Source organism: Stegodyphus dumicola, chromosome 5 (genome assembly GCF_044657685.1).
Source record: "Stegodyphus dumicola isolate Sdum_Otavi_A_Nest chromosome 5, ASM4465768v1".
NCBI lineage: Eukaryota > Metazoa > Arthropoda > Arachnida > Araneae > Eresidae > Stegodyphus > Stegodyphus dumicola.
The window spans coordinates 89,607,914-89,626,228 of record NC_140772.1 but is presented as its reverse complement, the minus strand read 5'-3'; the positions used below and the strand labels follow the sequence as shown (position 1 = coordinate 89,626,228).

The 18,315-nt window shown below is 33.2% G+C and overlaps 1 protein-coding gene across 1 annotated transcript in view; it reads left to right on the top strand.

Annotated features, from left to right (window-relative positions):
• LOC118181837 (cell adhesion molecule Dscam1-like) overlaps positions 1 to 18,315 on the top strand; it is a 1,450,682-nt gene that overhangs the window by 957,521 nt on the left and 474,846 nt on the right. Inside the window, exon 5 of the mRNA XM_085816862.1 lies at positions 16,254 to 16,371. Within this exon, the coding sequence (XP_085672988.1) occupies positions 16,254 to 16,371 (118 nt within the window). The remainder of the gene's footprint in view (positions 1 to 16,253; positions 16,372 to 18,315) is intronic.

Here is an 18,315-nt window from a genome sequence, read left to right as displayed (position 1 = left end):
ATTTTGGTCAAGATTCTATGGATTTCGAAAGCAAACAAGTGCAAGTTCCTCTTCATCGGGAACAAAGACGTTTCCCTAAGGAAATCTGCAGATTCTGCAAAAAGATCTATAGAAATCTGCAGAGTTCTTTGCTCTTGATGAATAAGAACCTGTACCTGTTTGCTTTGGAAATAGACTCCTGATTAAAATCTACGACAAAAAAAGTTACTACTTTGCCTAATATTCATACACAAAATATTTGAATTCTGTGCAACAAAATTTGATCGAAGGCCGACCAGAGGCCAAGCGGTTAAAGCTGCTGAAAACTACTAGTTCCGTCCGGAGTGGTAATCTCGGCGAACGGGCTTATTGCATGGACATTTTCGTTGTTTTCCTCATGTATAATGTGGATACGAGCCAGTTTGCCTTAAAACGTCCTCCATGGGGCATTCTTCCCCTGCCTTGTAGTGCCTAACGGCGGGGAACGTATTAAATAAATAAAACACAAATTGACCTAAATATTTAATTTCAGAATTCCAGATTTTTTATCGCCGTTTTCGAAATTGCCTTTAAGTGGTCAGTTTAAAATAAATTATAATAATTTGATGTTTCCAGCCTCCTACCTTAAAGATTTCCTTCAGTGATATTCTTTAGGGTTATTACTGCAGTCGAACATTCTTATATATATATATATATATTTTGCTACATATGGCATGCCGAAGGAGAATTTATCTAAAGTAATGATTTGAAATATTCTCATGCAGTTTATTATTTTAGAATGATAATAGCCATGCAAAACAATCACTCAATTATTATTAGTTATCCATTTTTAAATTTTGCAGATGTTGTTACGATTTGGCAATATGCCAATGCCTGCGAATATTTTTTGAGGCACAAAATCTCTAAGATATTGTAAATAAGATACCTTTTGGGGAAAACAAAAATTTTAGAGATCAGTTCGTTTCTCTATAATCCACATAGTAATCCTCGTTTTTCATCTAGTACCACGATAAATCTTTTTGTAAACTGGTGTACCATTTTTAGTTGCGTACAAATGCAAATATTTCACTCTTCAATTTGTGTACGATCCCTGAATATAATCTGAAATTTTAAAATTAAATATCACGCTTGTTTTTTGCCATCCGAGCCATTGTTTTGTAATAAAATAGTTATGTCTCACCGCGGCAGACCGATAGAACTCACTGAACACTGGTAATTCGGTCCGGGATTCGAATTCCTGGGAATGGGCTAGCGTTTTCGTAGTTTTCCCCATGTGTAATATGGATATCTTTTGATGGATACCAAAGTGTGCGTTTCCTAATCAAACAATAATTAAGCTAATAGAATGGCTATTAACTTTTACGGATATACAAAGTGTCAGATTTCGTAATTATGACATAACTAATTTTTTTGGAAACTCCAAAACGTGTTAATAACTGTCTTTTAAAATATTTTTGTATTTGGTTAGAAGAATAAAAACTGTATTGAAAGTAAAGGGATTCAAATAAACCGAAAGGATTTAAAACATTTAATAAAATGAAATTAATTTAAATTATGAAGTGAGGTATGCGTAAATGTCAATCGAGAGTTTCCTGTAGTTAAATAATACCCTTAATTTTTTGTCTGTAGGGGGCTTTGTAATACATAGCGAATACTGACCATAGTTGCGACCTAAGAGTATCAAAAGTGAAGTCTTTGAATAGAAGAGCTTTAATTTGGATAGTATATTAAATTTTTCACCTAGCAATTTTCTCATTTTGTCATTAAGGAAATTTAGGTAAAAATTTGAGATTTATAAATACCTTTTGGAAAATAATGAATTGCAATGACAGAAAGTTCTTTTAAAAAGAGTGCATGTAGATTTTTACTCCTCAATCGAGATGCTCCTTTTTACCTCGCAGCTTTATAAAACTTTCGTAGTAATCGAATACATAATGTTATTAATAGTCATTAGTGTAGTGTTCTTGATGTTCCAGTCCCTGGGAAATTATAAATTGGGTATAATATAATTAGCTGTATATTTTAGATTTATCTGTTTTCATTCCCAGTATGGTGGTATAAAATTATGGAGATATTTAAACTAGTTCGATTACACCATGATGGGCAGATGATTGATAAATTTTTTTAACAAATAACCTAAATTTTTTTAAACGTAAACCAGTAGAATCATTGTTTTCTATTGAATTAACAAATCTCAGAGGGATTTAAATATGTGATGTTTTAGCTGTTTCAGGTTTTACTTTGTACAATGACCCCAATAGTCTAGCCACATGCATTGCTATTCGAGGAAAGTCATGGATAGGTCTCACTATGGTAAAAATCTCTCGGGATTTATGTATTAGTAACTGGAAGGTGGAAGATAATATTAGTTTAAGTGACTATCGGACCATTTCATTCGAAGTAGACAATGTCTTAATTTTGCAAAATAATAGGCAGAGAATGAAACTATATCGGACCGAATGGATAGCTCCGGAAAGTCTATTTACTGACTTCCAATATTCTGGAAATTTACATACAGAAAATCAAATAGACAAATTAATTACACAGGTAACTGAGGAACCTGTAGAATAATACAAAAATTACAAATAAAATTTCCAAAACCTAAGTCAAATCTTTGCTGTACAAATGAATTAATTATTCAAAGGAAAACGATAAGGGCGTTTAGGCGAAGATATCAGTGTAAGACTTAGAATGAGTCGGAGAGAAACAGACTACTCATCATTTACAGAAAAGAAGAAGTCATTTATAAGCGTAATATCAATAAAGCCAAAGTTTATGCTTAGAACAATTTTTTTAGTAGAAAATCTTTCTCCCAAAACGCTATTTGGCACATACTGAAACTTGGCAAAATAAAAAAGCATCTCTTCTTTGCAACTTTACGAAATAAAGAAACAAGATGTTTCATTTACGATGAACCTGATTACCAATGTCTTGTCTACATTTGTAAAGAACAAACGAACAAAAGAAAATTACATCAAGTCTTCTTTCCATCTTTATATATTGTATATGTTGTATGTGTGTACACGTTTCTATTACTTTATATGTTTAACAAACGACCAGTGGGTCCATTTGACAAGTTGTCTAGTTGAGCAGTTGACGAGGTTAATCAAATTTCCAGTCGAGCACGGTTAATCAATGTTTAAGCTCTCAACCTTCACAATGCTGAGTGGGTATCTGGTCAACTCTCTTGGATATTTCGGCAAAGGATGTAAAATTTTCTCCCCGCAGTGTTCTTCACTGATCTGAGTGCAAGTTCAAAATATAGATATAAATTTGCTATTGCATTAAAATTTTTATGTAAATTTTTATATTAAAGTATTGTTCCTACCGAAAATTCAAAAATTACTCGAGAATCTTACAAAACGTTCTTTTGAAAAGAATAATAGCATACTAAAGAGGCTGCGTACATACATCCAAATATTTTAATGATTCAAAGCTAGAAGCTAATTTAAGTAAAAGTATGCGATCTGCTGGAATCATCAGTAAAAAGTATTTAACTAAGTTACTGTTCTAGACGCTTAAGAAAGGACAGTTGAGGGAATAATGTTAAACTGAGACATGTTACAAATATATAAAAATCATTTCTCGCCAACGACATTCCGAACATTCTTCTAATATCTGACCTCTGAGAAAGCTGCCAAGAGGCACATTCGTAGTTCCAAGCCCCTCCGAAACAAAAACGAATTTAAGCCCATTCCAAAGGCCACTGAGACACATTTCCAGCTTTCAGCTGAGAAAAAAACATCTGATGTGGACACCACACGACTTCCTTGTAAGGTCCATTAAGTTATATAAATTTTTCGTTGCATTTGATTTAAATTTATTCTCTCGAATTTCATTGGAGATCCATTTCTCATTCAATTAGTTCAGTTCTCACTTCGTGGCGAAACAAACAAAAATTCAAATAATCTCCAATAAAAATTATAAAATACTGAAAAACATAAGCAATTCGGCCTGCTGGTGAAGAAGGAGACAGATTTTTCGGTGCACAAAACTGAAAGTTTACTTTTAGTTCCACTCCGCAAAAAGACACTGTAGTTGGTGAAGTAACTGATTCAATTTATATTCTCTAAGTTTCGAATGTAAACAAATGGCGACGTCGTTAAACTTAGCACCATTTAAACTTGTAAATTTATAATATATATAAGTTTGGTGCGTCCGATTGCAACTGTAAAAAAGGTACACAGCTTAGGAATTCAATCACTAAGTTTTAGGTTTCCTTCCCAAGAAATTAAGATCTCTTATTACTCATCTCTTATTTTTTTAGATCTTAAAAAAATTTTTTCTTGGCTTTTCTTTACAATTATTAACAAGTATGTTTATATTTTAATTACGTAGCAGAAAAATGCGTTGTTTTATATACGCACTCAAATGTATAAATGCGACCATTTCTACGGAATTAAAAAACGTTACGTGAAAATAGTAACTGTAATAAACCTTTTAAAATATTTTCTGTTGCATCATTTGTGTGTGCTTTGTTCTCTTGTTGCATTATTTGTGTGTGTCTTCATCTCTTCATGTTTCTTTTTTTTATTTTTTATTATTATTTTGTAAGTTCTTCCTTTAAATCATTATCTGAAAAATGGAGTAGATCGCGTATTTTCATCTTCCAATTCTCAAGTTATAAGAGCAACCATAGAGGGGAAGAAGAATTTAATTTGTTGTATACGAGAGAATAAGATCGTGCGTTACCCAAATTTCTATAGTAAGTGAGATAATAAACTAATATAACGAAAATCGAAAAACATCTCCGAGTTAATAAACACAGTCAAAGACACAAACTACTGATATTTAATTTTATCAATTATTGCAGGATATCTTCTGCGGAACAATATGGGTTAATGTTAAATATTTTATTATTTTGGAAGATCTTCTAGGAGCGGTATGGAATATTCAGTGTCAACTATTTTAATTCTTTTAAATTTCTGCCAGCCACAGAAATACTTGGATAATTCCAATGTTTCATTTAAAGAACCAAATGCTCATTTTAATTCTTCACTTTAAGAAGAATAATGAAACTGAAAATGCCGATAATTCAGAATATTTGCTACCTTGCAATTAAGCCGCAAATGGTAGTCCTAATTCTAGCAATCAGTTTTCGATATTTTGATGTTCAAGAAACACGCCCTGTACATCTCATAAAACCAAAAGGTGTCTATACAAGACTCGCTTACAATAAACCGTAGTCTAATTATATTCTTTTCGTGCATTCTCTTAATAATGCGCTAGAAATAGAGATAATTCCCATGTAATTTGGTCTTGCCATCCGTGTAAATGGCAATGGGAAGCGTGATGCCATCAAAACAAATAACTCCATTTCTGTTTCCAAAATTTATCGGAACCACATCATGCACACAAGTACATAACAGCATGCAAACACGCATATATAGATTCTCTCTAATCAAAGATTAAATAAATGATTGAAGTGGAGATATGCGTTCCGTGTATTTATATCTCCCATTGCTATATCCAGAAGCAGAGTCAAGATTATATTTTCTAATTTACTCTACTTGCGTTATCGAAAGGTAGGAGTATTTCTCTAATATTAGGTTCACCTCAAATAGTTATAGATTCAAGATAAACACAGAGCATCAGATTGAAGACAGAAGAGAGAAAAAGTGCACTCGTTTGATGTGTGCAACATATTTGCATATTGATTGGAATTGTTAAGGCAATAGCACTTAATTGCAGTTCTCAAAATGATGTTTCGCTCCAGAAAATGACAGGTATGGGTAGCATGTGATTAAACCCGGTCATTTGTAGATAGTACTCAGCAGCTTACTTTTCCTTCTGGTCATTAACGAAAAAGAGGTTGGACAGGTGCCTTCCAGTACTTTTTTCCCATTAGTTATTTTAGCTGTTCATCTCCAAAATGGAGCTAGATTAAGAAATTTTCTTTTTCATCCCTATTTTAATCTCGCTCTTACGGGCGTAATTTACAAGAGTAGCAGTTTATTTTCAAAAGTAGAAAATCAATTGCAGTTTTTGTCTTACGTTCTGGCTAATTGAAAAGCATAACGTGAAGCGTGGACTCGTGGGCGTGGTTTCGCGTCGACGCTCGTATGGATGATTTCCCTTGAGATAAACTAAGATGTTAAAAACCTGCTTTGTGTGAGAGAGGTTTACGGCGCGTTGTAAGATTTAAGATTCTGGTAATGGAAAAGGTTCGTTCGACTTTGTTTTGATGAACGAACGCCTTGAACTAAGCTTTAACCATTTGTCACGCATCGCGGCTGTCGTGAGTTTGCAACCATAATTTTTCCATTTTTCAAAATTAATGTGTTCGCGGAGCATGTTTAAACTTATTCTTTTTAGTACCTAAGAATATACTGATGCAAAGTTCTCTGCTTTTAATTTGGAAGTAGGACATCAATTCTGAGACAGATGAAATGAAAACATTTTTTTCTAAAATCATTGCTACTCTGTGCTGCATATTTTATTAATTATTACAATAAATTAAAGTGTGCTGTAACTGTGGACCATATGAGTATTTTAAACCTCTAAATATATCAGAGGTCAGTCGGTATGTGCAAAACACCAATCGATTTGTAAACGAAATATATCTTAGAATATCAATATAAATGCATGAAAATATGGTATTTAGTACACTTACATGAAGATTTATCGCCTCCCTTCCCCACGTGCTGTCGTGGTGTAGCTGGTGGCCCTCCCGGTTAGTATCGGGAGATCGGTGGCTTGAATCCCGGCAAAGGTATAGTTGATTTAACATGTCCTTGGGTTTTAAAAAAAAGCTTAGTAGACTCTACAGTACTGAAATTTGGTGGACGATAATTCACCATCAACTTCGTTTAACATAACAGGTTTACTTTATCTATTCTGTCACCGTTTAAGTCGGAAGAATGTAAAGATTTACTGCCTTTATCCATGCGTACTCTTGGGTAAAACGTACAACACTTTTGACTTAATGACAAAGACCTATAGTTCGAATATCCGGTCAAGAAATACTTGATTTTTTTTTTATGATTCACGCACCGAATAGCTAATAGCAGCTCTACAGTGGTGCTCGATTAAAATGTGATTGACGATTATCTATTATCACCTGGATTTAGTTTACTTAATCTCGTTCCTTTCTCTCCAATCATCCTGTTAGTAGGGAAAGGTATTGCCACCCTCCGTGAGCGCTCTCCTAAAGCAATTGGTAGTACATACGGCTAGCAGTCGGAAGATCCGCGGTTTTGATCCCAGACAGCGCATAGTCAATATTTCATGTCACCTTCTGTTGAAAAAAAATTCTGCATGTGTCATAAGCCAATAATAATAATTATCTGAAAGGTTTCAGATTTTAACTTTCGGCAAAAAGAGTTTGTTAATGTTTTTTACTCTTTCACCGAGTTCGCAGTTTACCAGTCTGCTCTTGTATTCACGCCCTGCTAACCCATTTCCGTTATGAATGTTTTATGACTTTACGTATTTATTAAATACCCCGCTCTTTGCACTTATGCAGCATAACATTCACTTCGACAGCAAATTTATAAAACCTTTAAAAACAGCATAGCTTTAGACTTCCCTATCGAGTGTTAGAGCTTGTCATACAAAATTTTATATTTGCTATATTAGTTCTTTAAACTTAGCCGATTGAGTGGCGAGACGCCTTAAGTAGTTAACATAAAAAGGAAAAGTGTATAATGATTTTAATGTGTCCAGCTCCAGAACATCGCGTTAGACAAGCAGCAGATGAGCATATCCGTGCATGAGCTGAAGTTACTTAGGAAAATCGCTATGTTTTGAAACGAAGCGGGATTGCGTCATAACACCTAAAACAGGCTGCAGTAACTTTCAGCTGCCACCCTCGTCGAACACACAACCCCTTTATTTTCTGTACTTTCTTTTTATGTATTTAAGTTAACGTTTTTTGTTCATTTTATTTCCTTTTGTGTCATTTCTTTTTTTTTCTCATGATTAATTTTTTTTTTACTTATTATGTATATATATATATATATATCTGTTAAATGTTTACGTTGTTGTTGTTTATGCTCACCTGTCTGATGCCCAAAGAATAATTCTTTGGTCAGCCTAAGCCCACGAAATTCCTCGTGGCAAGGAGCGCAAGATTACGCATCCCGTTTGCAACAACCTTGAGAACCTAACAAGAGACAGTGCGATTTGGCTCAGTTCAGCCCCACTTTTGATGGAGAGCGCCCCGGGGGGACGGGTCCGAGGCCGCCATGCCTCACCGACACTGTACATTTAAAAACATCCATGCCTTCTCCAGGATTCGAACCCGAGCTCTTCAGACGGCAGTCAACGAAGATAACCTCTATACCGGTTGAGCGGATTTATTGTTACACTTAATGCAATACATAGCAAATTGGGCTAAGTACATTAATATAACTCAGTTATACTTTTACTTGTATTATAACTATCTACACAACTCTTTAATTGTTCACATTGTGGAAGCCGATTAACAGTATTTTCGTTATATTCATCTATTTCTAGCTTCGTACATATGGAAAGTGAAATTGTTCTCCTCACCCACATTGCCCCGTCTTCAATCGCTGAACCATTGACTCGTCCAGCGCTTATTTTGCACTCTCAGACCTTGTCCAGCACTCATCTTGCACAAAAGAATCGACTTTTGAAAAGAATTAAAACATATTAGTTTACTTGCTCCTTCACGAAACATAGGACTGGGGCGTCTGCAATCCAGGAACTTTTGTAGAAAAGTTAATTCAGCCAACGGGGCTATCTGGCCAATATGCTAACTTCCTCAATGGATCGGCTGCCCTGCCGTTGCTTTAAAGAAAGAAAGATATTTTTAATTAGACATTTCATGATTTTAATACATGTTTTTTAACTCAATAACATTAAAAAAGTAGCGAAAAGTATTATTCTTAAGAACTGCGTTTATCATTTTTAAATTCCTTAGCTTATTACTCTATAAATTTCCAGATTAAATCTGAAAATACCTTGGCGTTACTGAATGGCAACACGCTGGCACATGGAACATGTACATATTTTATTTTTGACAGTGGCAACGCGTTGCTGTCATAGATCCAAGTTTATTAATTAAACTAAAAGATAAATATCCGAAATTTTTCCGAAAGGAAACAGTCTGGCGCTCCTGCAATAAAAATGTTTCATTTCGAATAGTGTTAGCACTGCTCGCTTTCAAATCGTTGAGTTCATTAATAAAAAAATTATTAAAGTTTTACAAAATATGAAACAAATAATTAAACAATTTCGAAATTCCCAATTCGGGTTCCAGGGGCGCATGTTCGGGTGGAGGACTACGTTATTCATAATTTGATGACACTAGGTACCGTCATTTGTTTACAGAGCTAGGGACACACATACATGCAGATTCCTCATTATTTAATGTCTTTAAAAATAATACAGCTCGATAATATTAGGTGATAACAATAAAAATAATGCGCCGTTTATAATGAATGAACGCTAAATCCCATTTCGATACTAATAGCACATTTTCGGCTAATAAATAAGGCAAATGCAAGCATCATAGAATTATTATGTATGCTTGCATCACAAATATACGTCTTTCAGACTTTTGTATTATATTTCGCTGTCAAAAAATTTATATTTTCCCTTTATTCTTTCAGTGGCATGTTATGCATATACTTGCATATCCTTTATTTAAATATTCCTCAAGTTTTAACTTTGGTGATCAAAATTTAGAATCTAATTATATATATCGGAAAAATAAACACTAGACTATAAGATAGCTTTTTTTTTTTATTTGATGCTATATTGCAATGCACAAAATAATTTCATTATTAATTTTTACAGATAGTAAATGAATGTAAGACATTGTGCCTAAGGAATTTTATAAGCAACATTACATGCAGGACGTTTCGCTATTAAGAGGATCCCAAATAATTGATTATTAAAAAGAAAAGAAAAAGCATTTTACAGGTGGAGTATTTACTATCGAGCCCACCACTCATTGTTTCAATCAAGCTTTATTTCCCAAATTTAAGTATTTCATTTCAACTTTAAATTTTTAATAACACAAGCAAGAAAAAATCATATAACAGATGTATTTCATAATTCATTTCTCGCAATATAATCAAATGTAAAGTCTTTGCTTTCACTTTTTAAGCAACAGATAGTTGGTATTTTGTCTTAATTTAAATCACAGTTAATTTGCATGTGGATGGACTAATTAGAAACAATACGCTCACAAAGAAGATTATCACGATTTAAAATGAGATAAATTAACACAAATGAATATAAAATATAAATAATCCTTAAACACGTTCGAATAACCGAATAAAATAATCATAATTTTGAAAACTCTTATGAAAGAGTCAAGAACTAAATTACATTGAGCATCTTAATTCGGGTTCGAAGAATGAATGTATGATGTTTCTTTTGATTTTCCTCATATGTTTTGTCAGTACTAGCTTATTTTCTTAAAGACCCCTTCTTATAAGAAAACTTTACCGTAAGAAAGCTAAAACCCCTTAGGCAGGTAATATTCACATATTTTACCATAATCGATAAATTTAAACACAAACTCTGAGCACTGTATAGGAAAAAATTGGAAAACTTTTTGAAAAACATACCATTCATTACACTCGTGTCGCTGGCATCTGTCAAACACATTTTGAGATTTTTTGTGGAATAATTGCTTGAATAATTTGAAACAAAGCACAGCATAATCAAAATCATGTAAATATTTTAATGAGTGTGTAACCAACCAATTCGCCTAATAAATAAATTTGTATTGCATTACCTAATACATCAAAATTCACGCACTATAACTAGAAAAAAACATAAAGAATAAGTTACGTCTTTCAAACCAAAAATAACCGAAATGTGTAAACTTAATAGAAGATCTAAATTTCTGCAGTATACTGTTTTCAAATCCATTCAGCATTGTAAGGATTTTAAATCGAAGACTAGGAAAAATAACCAGATCCTGTGCAAGTGTGCATGAAAATCAGATTGGTTTGATTTATTTAATTACGATTGATTATGCACACTAGGGCTATCTGCATAAGAGGAGGGATGCCTTAGTAGAGGACTTTCCACGGGAAGCTCGCTCGTATACACGTTACATATGGGGAAAACCACGAAATCGCCCATGCAGCCAGCCCGTTCGCGGGATTCGAACCTCGGACCGAACTACCAGTGTTCAGCGACTTACCGCTCGACCGTTGGTGGGCCATGAAAATCAGAAAATAAAATTTCAACCATATATTTTCTTTTGTTATTTTTAAAAGTCAGAAATTACTGGGGAAGTAATGATACTGAATACATACTTAAATATATCGGATCCATTCTAAGCTACAAATTGGATTCGAAAATGGGAAGCCGAAACACCAATTTAATAAATGTATTGTGAAAATAGTAAAAGGTATTTAAACTTACATCGAAGACCTGTTTATGTCAAAAGCACATAAATTTCTGAATTCTGATTGCAGAAAAGCTTCTATCCTCGTACAGTATTATGAATAGAAAATTATTTCTTTCCGAAGTCACACATGATACAAGATTTCGGTAAAGTTTGACTTCGTTTTTGAGCATACTTTTGTTGTTATTTCATACTTTCCCTTTTTTTCTCCCCAAACTATCCTAGTTTTCCAAGATGGCATTTGAATTTCAAAGGTAAAAAGTTATTGAATTTGAAGTTATACTCTTCTTTGCAACAAGTTTAATTTGACATTGTTTGTTTTCTTCCGCAAATTTAGTATAATTTTTCAATGTTCTTTGTAATCGTCAGTTTCAATCTGAACATCTTTATTTAAGGCATATTCTTACAATCAGCATAGAACATTTTACTTCCAAAATACCGTCTTTATTATTCACGGAGTTTCCATATTTCACTTAAAAAGCTTCTGATTAACGTAAAAATGTAAGTGAATTTAATATTCATTTGCATTTTTACATTAATCAAGACGTTATTTTGACAGATATTTTAACACTGCCTAAACTTTATTTAATATCTGGAAATCAAGACATAAATAAAATAACTAGATAACACTGTTACTATTCCTTTGAATTAATAAGAGACATAAAATATATTCAATTCTGTATTTTTTTTAAGCAGAATAAAAATACGCATCATTCTTAAACAAAGTAATTACATAAAAGAATTTCTAGCATACCATTTCAACTCAAATTCAAGGTTTGGTCCTCTTTTCCCCAAAAAAGGGAGAAACAAGTCTTGAACATTTATCTTAGTAATGTCATAACATCGGTTTCGCTACTAAGCATTTGGTTTGAACAAAATATACAAATTATGGATTAATAAATAACAGACATTTTATGTATGACAATTTAATGTAATCAATTAATAACTGTAAGATCAAATTAAAAAAAGAATTCTTTTGATTAAAATCGATGGATAATTTCATCAATTTAATTTTTAATACGTTTCCTATTTTTTTACTCTGCATAAAGATGGCAATAACAGAAGCTCTAATAAAAGATTAAAGTAAAAAATCGTTTTGATTAAAAACTGCAAAAAATTTAATTTAACTGAATAGTTTGAAAATGTACGGAATTTTCACTTAAAAGATCTCCAGAAACTTGTTTTTCCTGGTTGAAGTCTTAATCAATAATATGTTAAGATGCTTTTGAGTCTACTATTTATTAAAATTTGCCATGATCTTGAAGACAGCAATTTGAGTTCTTAAGCTTTAATTTTTTTTTTCTTGTATAGGGAAAACATTATTTTGCTTTCTGTATGCTTTAGATTAAGAAAAGCAAACATTTATTTATTTTTCTCTCATTGGTGACAATATAACAGCCTCACTATGTCGAAACCAAGCAAAATTACATCGACGAAACATATTTTTCCTTTCTTATTGTTTATGCTACGAAAAATGTAAACGAGAAAATGCTCTGCTATTTAGCTGCATTGCCGAAAGCAAAGGCTTTTTCTATATTTTGTTTAATACTGAAAAACATTCAATACCACAATATGGAACTCTTAAAAAAGAAACACTTTTCCGCAAAAGTATTCAAGGAACGTTCCTGTATATTTGCATAATTTAAGAGTCTTCTGTTTAACATTTCTTAAATAAACGATTCACAAAAGATTTATTGACTCCATAATTAAATATACACAAATACGCACGTAAGTCGTGAAGTTTGCAGACATCATACAGGAAAGTAATATAGAAATAGTAGATATAAGTAAGACAGCTGAAAAAAAATCAAACAGGCTTTATTTGTGACCACACTACGGATCAATGAATACAATAAATGCTAACCTAGTAATGTAATAATGCAAATAATCTAAATATATGGTATGACCATAAAAGATATATGTGTAAGTAATTAAAAAAGCAATGTCAGATAAAATACCATTATAAATTTTCTTTTATAACATCTGCTAATTCTTGCAACTTTTACATTAGCAATCCTAAAGGAATGTAAATTGCGTTATATAGCAAGCCGTTTAACCATTGTCAGAGTTAATCTGATAAGTATTATATATTAAGACGAACTGAAATTGATCAACTCATATATAAAATATGCTAAATTTCTAAAATTTGAGGTGTTGTCAACATTCTGCCAAATTTATGAAAATCAGAACGATTGTTGAAGAATTATTTCAAATTAGTTTATTTAAATGCAAATAAGCTGAAAATGGAAAAAAAAATGAAAGCTCTCATATTTTATATTACGCCCAGAGGGGCGTTTTCTTAACGTTTTGTGTGTCACCTTTATTTATTAAGTATCATGTACTTACATATAAAATTCAATTGAAGCGGTGTCACAAAATATTTATAAACATCATATCTTTAGAATTTCCGATAGACAGTTCCGCGCACTGGAGATTATTTTTTCCCGTACAGTGTTGTCATTGCTCGCTTTGAAATCATTGAGTTTGTTAATTAGAAATTCGTTACGGTTTTACCAAACATGAAATAGATAATAAAAAAAAATCGAAATTTGGGTTTCCGGGTGCCTATGTTCGGATCTAGGATTGTGTTATTCTTAATTTGATGGCTGTAGGTACCGTCGTTTTTTCACAATGCGAGAAACATCCCTATATTCATGAAGATTCTTCATTGTTTAATTCCTTTAAATATAATACAAAACGATAATATTTGGTGGTAACAATTTAAAATGATATGCAGTTTATAGCGAACGACGCGAAACGCCATTTTCAGACTGATAGCCCTTTTGGGCTAATATTCCTTTGGATTAAACATAACAGTCTGAAAGACGACTAGTTAAATATAACAAAACACTGACATTTTTGTAGCTTCTATTTATAGGAATACACTGCTGGCCACCGTAAATGCAACATCCTGAAGAAAACATGCAAATAACATGAAATTTACAACATTAGCGGATGTGAGATATGCAAATGATTAGAATTTCAGCACAGAAGCACATCACGCGCGCCTGTGGCGCCACTTCAAAGCGCTAATTAAGGCTTGGAGTTTTCGACGATTTCAAGTTCGGCAATTGTGTTTTTCTTGTAGGTTTTTCAATAAAACGATCAATTATGCCGCCTCGTAGTAAACAACGATCACCATTTGATCAAGTATTCGAGTTCGACAGAGGAAGGATAGTGGCCTACCGAGAGTGTGGATTACTTTCAGGGAAATCGGTAGTCGTGTTGGACGAAACCAAACAAATGTAATGTGGATATGGGACCGCTGGATGCAGGAGGGTACGACGAACCGACGTGTTCGATCGCATTCACCTCAGTGCACCACTTCACGTGATGACAGGAACATTGTGCGCATGGCAGTGACGGATGGCTCAGCCACATCACGAACCATAGCACAGTACATTCAGTTTGTAACGCATCATCCAGTGTCTGCGCGTATCATTCGATGCCGTTTACAGCAGAGTGGTCTGTCCGCAAGATGTTCATTGCTTCGTCTATCCTTGACGCAGAGTCACAGACGTCTCCGCCGCCAATGGTGCGATGAACGAAGAATGTTGATAGCAGAATAGAAGGAAATTGTCTTGACTGACGAGTCACGCTTCTGTCTGCAACACCATGATGGTCGGATTCAAGTCTGGAGACACCGTGGAGAGAGGACGCTGAACAGATGCGTTATGCACCGCCACACTGGTCCTGCAGAGGGTATTATGGTATGGGGCGGTATTGGATATCACTCGCACAGTCCTCTAATACACATCACCGGTACTTTAAACAGCCAGCGCTACATATCCGAGGTATTGGAGCGAGGTGTCCTCCCTTACCTTCAGGGCTTGCCCACAGCCATATTTCAACAGGATAATGCGCGACCACATGTGGCACGCATTGTCCAAGGGTTATTCGTCAATCGCCAGATTGAATTGCTTCTCTGGCCCGCTCGCTCTCCGGATCTTTCGCCGATAGAAAGCATGTGGTCCATGGTTGCTGAACGATTGACACAGATTACATCCCAAGCTGCCACACAGGATCGACTTTGGCAACGTGTGGAAGCTGCTTTGTCTGCTGTACCCCAAGAACACACCCAAAATCTCTTTGAATCAATGCCGAGGCGTGTGGCAGCGGTGATCTCCAACAATGGTGGCTACTCTGGCTACTGATTCTGGAAGGAACCACACTTCACAGAAGTCTATAAATTTAATCATTTGATACTTGGTCAACATGTTATCTACTAAATTTTGTTGTGATATCGTTTGTCTTTCTTGGTGTTGCAATTTGGATGGCCAGCAGTGTACTTAATATACTATATCCTTAATATCAAATGCAAAAAGTATTTAGAAAGAAAGGATTTATTCAATAGTTATGATGTATGGACAAGCAAATTCGTTTATCCTCATCAGCACCGACCGAAGTTCACTTTTGGTCTTTACTTAATTTCGCTATGTTAATAAAATATAAAAAGGTCTGCAGAAATTTTGAAAATAATAAGTAATTTGAGTTCTTCTTTTAAAATAATAATGCAGTTTTTATATTATTTACTATTTTAGCTTGATTTTTTTTTCCTACCATTCTTTCCTTTTCAGGATTTTTTTTCCTTTTTTGCGACTAGTATTTTATTTTATTTTTATTTTTTTTTTTGCTTACTGTCAAAGAGGATACTGCGATTAACTATGTCGAGCATATTTAGCTTAATAATTCAACCATTATTTATTATTTGTTGCCTGCAAAAGGGAGATTTCCTTTCCTGAGAGTAATTTTTTCTGTATAATTAACGGTTTGATTCGACTGCGGGTGTGTTAAAAAATATATGCCAAAATATTCAAACTAAGTTATTTATTTGTTAATTTCATTCTAAACTAGGTTTTTTCTACTGTACTTTATTCAAAGCAATTATTCAGTATTAATATGAATATTTTGGTTATATTGACATTATTTTTCTTTTCAGAGCAGCATTCTTCAACTTTACCCAGAGTCACTTTCAGCCAGCCGCAAGTTCGAACAGAAGAAGGCTCCTTTGCGCAATTGCCTTGCGTGGCGCAAGGAAATCCTCCGCCAACATACAGGTACTTTTTTATGTTGTTTTTAATTTTAAATTATATGAAGCGTAGCATTAAGTAGGCAAATAAGAAAAATTAATATTTGCAGAAAAATTTAAAAACGTGATAATACTGATTGTAATGAATTATAAAAATGGGATATTAAAGCTTTCTCATCTTTCTTACTTAAAAAATTGCTATTTATGTTTTTAATTTAGGAAAAAATATAAATGTTTGAAAGTAAAATTACCAGAAATACTAAGAAGCTTATTATTTTTATTTATCTGTTCTGAGGTTTGCATTCTTGGAGCGCATTTCGAACAGATCTTTAAGTAAAGATTGTAAAACCTGACAGTAGTATAAACATCAGAAAGCTGCCCAAAATTCATCAAGACTTCATCGTCTAAAACTGAATCTCTACAACAGTTGTTTATCATTCTAAGAGGAAAAATGAAGACGATAACTTAGTTTACTATCGGACTAAATGATATCGCATCTCGTCATCACCACTTCCCATCTATTATGCTGGTAATAGTCTACTATGTTGTTAATAACATATCATAAGGATGAACAATTTTGAGTTTAAAACTGGATTTCGAATAATTTTGCATTCCAAAATTCGTCTCAGCTGTGTTTTTATTTTTAATCGGTGATGTCGTCATTACATAATTTTACGGAAATAACTTACATAACGTATTATCTATGTCAGCAGGTTTATTGGAAATCTAGAAATGTTATCGATCTCCGGACAGCTTTAATCGACCCAATGATCTTCAACAAATCTTTACACTAAGATGTTTAATTAAGATGATTACGTAATTTCTAATTTTAAGAAGATCCTGATATATTATATACTTTACGTTTGTACAGAACAGGTGTCAGCCTCACCCCATCTGGGAACATGCGAAATCTGGTTATTGAATAATCGAACTAGTTTCTTGACCATTTAATTACTTTTATTCCTAATAAAAGAGTTGTCTTCGGAATGGCGTATTGTCATTCTTTATGTTAAGCATTTTATTAATTATTACACTGTGCTTTCCTTTAACAGGAAAATAATACCATTTTCATTACCAGCTGAAGTATTTCTCCGTTTCTGCATATATAAAATAAAATGAATGGATTTGAAACATTTTATTAAATCAATGAATTCGTTTAAGTATGTTCTATAAAGTAATTCGTTTTTTCCTTCATCACGTCTTAGTGATTAAAAGAATAAAAAGTTAACCAATATAATGCATTTTTGAAATTTAAGTTCATTGATTTAAAATTTATTTTTGCTTTTTAACTGTTTCAACCTTATGTACATCACTCTAGTCCTATTATTATTCTGAATTAATTCATAGTCCCATCTGTTGAAATGGCTAACTTACTTTCCAAAAACATTTCCGTACATTATCTGCTTTACATATTATTTGGTTTCAGTTCACTAATTTAATTTTGTTTATACCCTCCTCGCACAATTGCCTAAATTGTTAATGAAGTTCTTCTGGCGGATTAAATTACGTTCAGGTCATGTGAATTTTTAATCTTTTAGAGCACTTAAAAGAAATCCATTGCCAGTGTCTAAAGGCAATTAACTGGGAGTGCAATTTTGAATACCTTGTTTCTAAGACAAGCGGATTAAATACGGATTTCAAATGATTATAAAACGAACTGTTCGCAGTAGGATAGAAGAAGAAGGAAAGAAAGGAAAATAACAAAATGAGAATGAAAAATGTGTCTTCGATTAAAAAAAAAAATTGGAAATGTCTTTGTTTAAGAAAACATGATATTCTTAGCAGATGGTTAAATAACAGAATAATTAAGAACAATTTACAAAAGTTCGTTAGACACAGAATTTTGTTATCAAAGGAGCTAACTTTATGAGTTTGAGCAAAATGTGCGCTATACATTTTATTTGCATTTTGAAACTTATTTGGAACTCTAAAGTGTTAAATACAATTTATATTTACTGTAAGCAATGAAACC